Source organism: Halichoeres trimaculatus, unplaced genomic scaffold, assembly GCF_033239565.1.
Source record: "Halichoeres trimaculatus isolate MK-OKI-2021-1 unplaced genomic scaffold, fHalTri1.1 fHalTri1_scaffold_2, whole genome shotgun sequence".
Taxonomy (NCBI): Eukaryota; Metazoa; Chordata; class Actinopteri; order Labriformes; family Labridae; genus Halichoeres; species Halichoeres trimaculatus.
The window spans coordinates 9,176,985-9,186,217 of record NW_027437180.1 but is presented as its reverse complement, the minus strand read 5'-3'; the positions used below and the strand labels follow the sequence as shown (position 1 = coordinate 9,186,217).

General features: G+C 40.8%; 1 protein-coding gene across 1 annotated transcript; it reads left to right on the top strand.

The window, feature by feature from the left end:
• Window positions 1-270: 270 nt before the first annotated feature.
• LOC141787154 (homeobox-containing protein 1-like) lies at window positions 271-8,612 on the top strand. The gene is made up of 5 exons (XM_074665435.1): window positions 271-307; window positions 2,788-3,293; window positions 6,951-7,036; window positions 8,305-8,387; window positions 8,482-8,612. Exons 1-2 carry the CDS (start codon window positions 300-302, stop codon window positions 3,047-3,049), a joined length of 270 nt encoding a protein of 89 aa, XP_074521536.1. The 5' UTR covers window positions 271-299; the 3' UTR covers window positions 3,050-3,293; window positions 6,951-7,036; window positions 8,305-8,387; window positions 8,482-8,612.
• The last annotated feature ends 621 nt before the right edge of the window (window positions 8,613-9,233 follow it).

The window sequence follows — 9,233 nt, the reverse complement described above, 5'->3', positions numbered from 1 at the left end:
GTGGACGTCGTTCACAGGCTGGGTCCCTGATCACGTGAAGGGAGCTCAGGGGAGACGAGCTCCAGCCGCCGGGTCATGGTCCAGTTCCTGATGCGGACACATAGAGACAAGATCTGGAAAGACGCTAAAACATCTACAGTGCTGAAAGAGAAGAAGATAAAGATAACAACAGATCTGACACAAGAAGCCAAGGATGCCCGCAACACACTCTGGCCTGTGGTGGAAAAAGGAGGGGAAGTCGGCGGGCTTCAGTCGTCCATTCGCCCACATCGATGGAAAAAGAGTGACAGTGAGTGACAATGCGTAGGTGAGAAACATCTGTCCCAGTAGTGTTGACTTTGAAAAACTGTTTGTTCAGTGTTTGAAAGGAATATAATTATATGGGGCTTTCGACTATTTCTTAATGAGCCCTTCAATAAAACTGGGGAAAAGAAAAGAAAGAAAAAATGCACTGGTCCGTCGCAGATGCAACGCAACAGTTCAAATCCTAACAGAGGGTTTTGAGTGTCCTTAGTTTTTAGTTTTACTTGTTACGTGTCAATCTGTGTTTATTTTTTCTGTTAATGCCAGAGGTATTAGAAATCATTTAAAGAGAAAAGGGTTATTTTTTGCCAGAATAAAAGAGCAGATTTTTACTTTAGTTAAGAAACTCATGCCATAGAAACAGATGTGTCAATGTGGAGGAGTCGGTGGGGGAGAAATGTATTGTTTTCCTTTGGTAGCATCAGATCAACAGGGGTCGCTGTATTACAAGGAAACTTTAAAGGAAACATTATCAAACACTTTTCAGACACAAATGGCAGATGGATAATCCTTCTAATTGAAGTTGATCATTTTCAGTTTATAATTGTGAATATATATGCCTCTAAAAGTAAACAAAACAACGCAAGTATATTTTCAACAAAAGAAAACAAAATTATTCAGCTGTCACAAACATTTCCCATTGCCAGAGTATTACGGGGAGGAGACTTTAATACCGTGATGGATTAAAGTTTGGACAGATGGCCTCCTGAAAACAGAGTAATGAATGAATCAGGAAATAATTGTGACAGATTGGCCCTCTTTGACATCTGGAGGCATAGAACCCCAAACCAAAAAACATACACCTGAAGTACTAAAGATAGCTCTCAACAAGGTCTCTTCAAGGTCTCATTAAATTGATTCCTAAACCAAAAAAAGATAAACTGATTATTGATAATTGGAGACCTATCAGCTCCTTAAACAACAATGCTTAAATATTTGCCATGATATTCGCTAAAAGATTTAAATCTGGACTGAATGATATAATTGACGAAGAACAATCTGGCTTCATGCCTGGAAGAAATATATGCAAAAATATACGTTTAATATTAGATATGATTGACAACAATGAATATTTTTTAGAGGAGAGTTTTGTTTTATTTGTTGATATTTACAAAGCATTTGACACAATAAGTCATCAATTTATGTTTAAAACGGTAGAATGTTTTGGTTTTGGAAATTACTTTCAGAAAGTGGTTAAAACTCTTTATAATGGATGCAATAGCTCTGTCAAGCTAGCTCACTGCACTACTCCCAGATTTGACATCTGTAGAGGAATAAGACAAGGATGTCCTCTAAGTCCTTTCTTGTTCCTCCTAGTAACCCAAATTATGGCTGTGCATATTTAAAAAAGTCCATTCCAGGGTATAACTGCTCTGAACAGAGAATTTAAGTTGGCTCAACTGGCTGATGATACCACAGTTTTTCTATCCAGCAGGCATGAGGTGATAAAAGCTGTTGACTGTATTGAGGAATTCTCTTGTTGTCTCAGGTCTAAAAATGAAGTTAAACAAATCTGTGTTATTTCCACTAAAGGAATGTGATCATTCTCTAGTGTAGTGCAGCAACTTCAATTTTGATCATATAGTGGAACAAATAGATCAAAAATTAACATGTAGTTAATGAGAGACCTCTCACTGAATGGCAGGGTATTACTCTCTAAAGCAGAGGGGATAAAAATATATATATTTTTAATACTTACTATTCCTGATCAGTAAGGCTCTGAAATGGTCAGGGGCAGTGAACTAGTCATATTGATTATTGATTATTTGGACAAACTATCGCTTATGACAAGCCCTGAATCAAGTGTGGCTTGCTTAAAGTCTTCCAGCGCGTCGCCATCCTTCGATATCTTTAAAGTTAATATTACTGAGAAACATTAAAAGCTGCGTCAAGAGTTGCCAAAAGGGTTTCTCTGTGGGAGAAAATCGAGCCAAATGCGATCATAGACACCGTGAGTATTTCATGCTCCACCTCATCTAATCCCATTTCTTCCAGAAATTTTGTAATACATTTTATTATACACAGATCTTTTTCTCTTAGTGTCTTCATTCACTAATCAGAATCTCAAACCATCATCTACCGCCTCAACCAGCAATCCTACCGAGGCTCATCCTCAAGAAACATTATTTAGGAATTTATTTATTTTGATTAGTATACTGACATTATTGCTTATTCTTTCACAACATCTTGGGATGATTTCATGACTATTTTCCATAATTTTCTTACCACAGCGACCATACCAGGTGCTCACCTTTCTTGATTCCGTAAAGTTACGGACAACCATTCCAGACTGTTTCAGACTGCATGTAATGCTGTAAAGCTGATATGAAATGTGCTGAGACTTCATGTTGAATCCTTTCAGCGGTAACTTTTATCTGCTGCTGTCAAACAGCCGTGGTCATTAAGATCTACATTTCCCTCTGAAATCTGGAGACATAGAAGGTTTTTTGTAACTTTCCTCATTTTCCTTCTGCTCTCCTGCAGGATGTTCCAGCAGGGTGAGGAGCCTCGTTTCACCATCGAGCAGATTGACCTCCCCCAGAGGCTGAGGAGGACCGGGATCACACAGGTGGAGGTCCTCCACACCCTGGACACACTGGACCACCTGAACCGGAAACATGGACACAAGCTGACCCACAAACCCTCCTACATGCCTCCCTCGTCTTCCTTATCTTCTTCTAGCGCCCTCACAGCCTCTTCCTCCATGACGTCCACAGCAACACAGACAACTTTCCCCGACAACTGACTGTCGCTGTCCCCTAACAGCAACTTTGATAACAGCTCTCCTCTTCTGCCCATTCCAGTCGCCTCACCTGTGGCCATGGCAGCGGTAGCTCAGAACGGGTTGGTTGCAGTGACAAACGGGAAGCTGTCACCACCCTCTGGTTTCCTGTGGGTGTGGTTAGTGGTGGTGTGACAGCGCCAGGCTACGGGTTTGAGACCACTGAGGAGGACATGGACATTGATGACCAAGTGGAGGACTTAGTGAGGTAAGACAGTAATCCACAGATTGAGTTTATCATCACATTACGCTGTTTGGACAAAGCCTGAAGCTCCAGTCAGAAACATCTGATTTCATTAAACTGGTTCTGAGCTGTTGACGCACATGAAAAGGAGCTTTACGGAGTCGTTTGACACTTCTCTTTATTTTTATGCACTAGATGCGAAAAATATCATTGACTTCAGTAAGACAACTCGCGCATCAAACAAGGCTGAGCATCACTACACTCTAACTGGGACAGGGGACAGTGCTACCATGCTAGTTCAACCAATAGCTAAAATGAAGTGAGTGAAGAGGTCAAATCACAATTTGATCTGACCTCTTCACTTAATCTCCTCACAGTGAACTTTTTTTTATTATTCCTGTTCCTAAAAACAGGTGGTGCAGCACACAGACACGATCACTTAATCCTACATTTCCCAGATGAGCCTCTGCTGGTTGTACTGTTGGGTCATCCCTGGGGCAGTGGTGTGTACGAGGTGGGGGGTCCCACTCATGGTCCAATTGTTGAGAAATGCATTAAAGTGCCAGTTTGGGAGTCAAAACACATGCTAAAATGTCCTCTTGGGAGCCAAAATGCATGTAAAAGTGCCCCCTGGTTAGCAGAACACACTAAACTGCCCCCTTGGGTGGTTTAAACATGATAAACTGCTTTCTTGGGTGGCAAAAAAGCCTCAGTAAAAAAATCAAATAGTTCATTCAACGATGGCTTTGTCCTGTCAGCAGCAGGTCACAGCATATAATCCTATTTTTGCCAGAGCTGTGGCACGTTAATTTTATAAAAAGCAGATCCAGTTGAACAGGAAGTTGTGCTCAGAAACCACCTAAAAATGCTCAATGACTTTTAACATAAAACAAACCATTGGGAGGTTTGATCGTCTGATAATCTTCAAATAGTTACCAGTGAATAGTGAATTCCATTTTTGCTTAAAATGCCTGTCCCTAGTCCTGCCACATCCAGAAAATATTTGGACGCAGAGATTCAGTGTATGTGATGCACTTGTCTTCAAAAAGTCTGATCACACTGCACTGGAGGATCCTCGTGCTGGCTGGCCATTGTGGTGTAAATGATTTACTAAAGACCAGGGCCCGTGTGTACGTTCAGCCATTAAACAAACAGGACCATTAGTCCTAACGTTCTATTAACGTCTGTTTGGCTTCAGTGTTAGCTGCATGCACGACTGCAAATAACTGTCCAGTTAAATAATTACACCATGAAAGAGACGCAGGTACAGATTACGTCATAATTCAGAGGGGGCCTCCTGAAAAACGCATCAAACAAACTCAAACTGCGCATGTCTACCAATCATAAACTGCAATAAACTTGGAGAGAGGTAACAGTATGACTGAGAAAAGATCAAGAAAATGTTTTATAGCTGGAAAAAATGACATATTGTTACAAGAATGCACAAACAGCTGTTAACCGTGAGTCAATAATGTAAACAAAGAGAAAGAGAAAGTTTGGCGACCTTGAACAGAATAAATGTGTGTGGTGTTTCTGAGCGCACAGTAGAAAACCTCAATAATAAAATCAGGAATATGAAAGCTGTTTTGTGAAATTAGCGCTGCAGCAATGCTCCAGTACCTTGATTAATAACTTTTAAAGCAGTTTATGAACGCCAACATTTCACCACACACATCTTGGAAGGACCCAGACGCATTAAATCATAAGCAAACCAAACTTATAAAACTGACAGCAGTGAGCCTCGCCGGCTTGTCTCCCTCTGTTCACTGAAAGAATGTGTCTCCTAAATCTTAAGTTGCTGTATGGTTACACATTGCCACCTTCCCAAGGATTGTCCACTGTCTTTGCATATTTCATCTCAAACTGTAACGTATCGCGCGATGTCCGCCTTTATCCCTTCTGGGATGAATAAAGTATTTTTATCTAATCTTAAACAGCCGAACAGTCGCTGTTATCCTGCTGTTAGCACCTGTAATGGTGGGGTTTACCTCCATTAAACTTAACGCTCCTTTTGGCCGTGAACCTGGCTCATGCATACCACCAATCAACTTTTTTTCCCCGTTAGTACAAACAGTCCGTTTTTCCAAACAATGGCTTGTCATGCAATCAGGCCCAGATTTTTTTTAACTCTTGCGAATGATACAAATGAAGCTGGAAAGTATTGGACGTGTCAGGATTTGAGCCATTCTAATGCACAACACGCTCCATTTGCACGATCTGTGGTGTGACTACCACATCAGATAAAGAGACAATCAGCAGCGGCCTGCCTCAGTCAGAAAGATAAAGTGATGATGACTTTAAAAAGAAAACAACAACTTGGCTTGAAAAATCCACAGTGCTGCTAGAGACAGAAAAGAGAGATGCTCACTGTTCCTCACTTTATTTCAGCTGCTGGTTTAGGTCAGGAACAGCTTGTCCCTGAACTGTCAGGATAATGGAAGTATTTGGCCGAGTCGAGGTAAAATTAGTGCACTGATTTTTATTTCACATAATAAACAGACTTATCAGTTTTATGGTTTCTTTTTAATGCTGCAAAACCTGCAGACAGAGTGATGATGGTGGGGAATGACATGCGGGGAACAGGCTGGATTCAAACCCAGGCCACCTGCTCAAGGTTGAACCTCAAGGGGCAGGACCTAGACCACTAGGCCATCTGCGCCCTGATAAACCCTTATTTGACAGTAAGGACTGTACGACATGACAGATCATCAGTATAAGTTTCAGAATTTAAAATCTGCTTGTTTAGAGTGTTATAGGCTGGGGGATTAATAGTTTTCACTAATTAGAACGCTCGACCCTGACTACGACACGATGCAGACAGTAGAGTAAGTACGTGTCAATGAGCTTCAGTGTTATATGAGGTCTATCTGCAGCCTCCACCACACACTGAATCTGAACATAATACAAGGATTATTATCTTAAAGTATCAACAAGACTGTACATAGCCACACACACACACACACACACACACACACACACACACACACACACACACACTAAAAACGTATTAACTTGTCGATAGTCCACACACAGGGAGGCGCTAAGTATGTCTGCTTTCTGTTAAAGTCGTTTATTTCCCAGCCTGCTGCATGTCTCTTCTCCGCCCTGAGTCACAGCGTCTTTACTGCTAACTCTCCTCATTCACAGATCAACATATACTCACGCTTGTGAGGCTCTCAAAAAAAAAAAAAAAAAATTTGTTGTTGTCCCTAGAAGACAGACAGGGAGCTGAGCAAAGACAGCGATATCAGCTGTATTTTTATATTTGGGCCGTTGACAGCACGCTTTCTGCAGATACACTCATCTCATCTAGATTGTTAATTATAACTCAGATACTTCAGCGAGGTTTCTGTGCCAGCGCTGTGTTCAGATTGATAATTAAAAGTCAATTTAATGATTTAGGGTGCCCAGGAGCTCATTTTTTGCCGTGGTATCAGAACAGATATCTATAGTTTGATTTTTCTGCTACAGTCACATAATTAAGAGGGTTTCATTGTTGGGTCTTCGACCATGAGCTTTTCCAGGCAATATTTGGTGACAGCTGCAAAGAAAATATTTCTTCATCAGGCAGAAGCCTTAACCAGACTTGTTGGTGGAAAACTATCTGCCACAGCTGATGGGTGTGAGGATAATGTTTTCTTTCCTTTGGTGTTAACTCCAGACTCTCCTCTCTGCTTGCAGGAGGGACGGTGCTGTGATCGAAGAGGAGATTAAGTCCTTCCTCGCCAACAGGCGGATCTCCCAGGCTGTGGTCGCTCAGGTAACAGGTGAGTGTCAGCGTCAATTATCGCAAGAGCTGACCTGCAGATATCCCCATATGGGGATACATGTATATATGTATTGTTAATTATCAATGAGTTTCAGCTGAGTTGAGTCACGTGTACCTGCTTCTATTTAAATGGCTTCTCACTGATCACTGTGTAAAGTCTGAGGAAGAGCGTTTCTGCTCAAAACGTCACTTCTAATAAACTATTGTTTTGGGAGCTAGTTTTTGGTGTGCAGATCTCTTTACTCATTTTTCATATATTGCAGGTTTACAAACTTTTTAGTTAACGTCACAGTCTAATCAACAAATTAATGACTGTCGGCTCGCGTAGCTGTAGCGGTTACTCTATTTAGTGTGTAAATGCTTATTGTGTATGCGTACACAAAAAAATTAATGCAGTGACACGATTTGTATCCACCGTAATTGTCCTGATAACCTTTCCAGAGGGGGTTTATTGAGCCATTGCAGGTAGTTTAGTAAAAATCTGGACTGTATTCATTGAACATATTGCCAAAGCCCTACAGGTTACTCTCCAACAGCACCACCTGCTGGTGCGACAAGAGTTGGCAGTCAGTAGACAAGCCTGCACATGCACACACAAGGAGGCTGTACTCACTAGGAGCAGATAGGTAAAGCTGCCACTGCTTTTTGTATTATTTACATTGTGTGCATTCTTGAGGAAATGTAAGTGTTTTAACTTTTGTTTATTACGTAAGCCTGAAGCAGGGATGGTTCATTTATTTTTTTACCCCCATTTTCTGAAGGTCATGATTTAATTCTGTGGTGGACATATAATTTGGGGGTGATCTTTTCCCCTAAAGTTCAGAGAGTGTAGTAAAAAAAATAAACAAACCATTCTACTTAGGGCTTCCATAGTTTTTGGAAAATTTAGTTAATGTTTCAATTTGTGTTTTTTTTTCTGGACACATACAAATTTCAGCTGTTGTCCAGCTTGTTCCAGGATTAATATTGTAACAGTTTAGTAGCAGTTTGCGTCAGTGGATGTTTGATTTATCTGTTCAGCAGCGAGTAAGAATTTTGTAATACATTTTATTATACACAGATCTTTCCCTCTTAGTGTCTTCATTCACTAATCAGAATCTCAAACCATCATCTACCGCCTCAACCAGCAATCCTACCAAGGCTCATCCTCAAGAAACATTATTTAGGAATTTATTTATTTTGATTAGTATACTGACATTATTGCTTATTCTTTCACAACATCTTGGGATGATTTCATGACTATTTTCCATAATTTTCTTACCACAGCGACCATACCAGGTGCTCACCTTTCTTGATTCCGTAAAGTTACGGACAACCATTCCAGACTGTTTCAGACTGCATTACGCTGTGTGAGTTACATATTGTGCCTTCTGATCAATGTCAAGTGTCCTTGCAGCACAAACGTATTACCGTACTAATAAAATATTTGACTTATGTTTACAGTTGAAGGACCTGCAATGCCATTATGGGGTGCACAAGGAAAGGTGGTAGACTATCAAAGGAGGATCTGTGGATAAGGGCTGGTGGTGAACAGCGTGTAATTAAGGAATTATTAGATTCACAAATAACAAAAGATTAAACATCTTGGAACCCTCAAGTATGGCCAGAACTTTAAGTTTGTTTGTTTTCCGTCAACCAGGAGAGGTTAAAGAAATGGCTATATGTTTCATGGCTGCAAGACAGGCGAGGGGTTAGGACAGCAACCCAACAACTAATGTCACAAGCTGTTGTGCATGTTGGAGGCCATGTTTGCTCCAGTAAATCAGTGCATACATCCACCACAGACACAAGCACAGAAAATTTGGATGAAGTGAAGAGTGATGAGAGTTCCATTCATGACAATGAGGCAGACCAGGGTGGAGGAAATCAGAATCCTGATGGCCTTGAAGACCTGCAGGAGTTAACTGCAAATACTGCAACAAATACAGATTCTGCAATTGAGACTTTTACAGTGACAGATACAGGTGAGGAAAATTTGGACGAAGTGGAGAGTGAAGGAAGTGCTGTCCTTGATACTAATTCTTGCCTGGATGGAAAACATCAGCTCAGTAAAGTTAAGAGCTACACCAACAAAACATCACCTGTAAAAAACATCCCAAGTACAAGTGAAAAAGATCAGTTCAGACCAACTCAACCCGGACCTAAAAAAAATTTAAAATCCACATAAAGAGAAGCAAATGGGGCAAGATCAAACC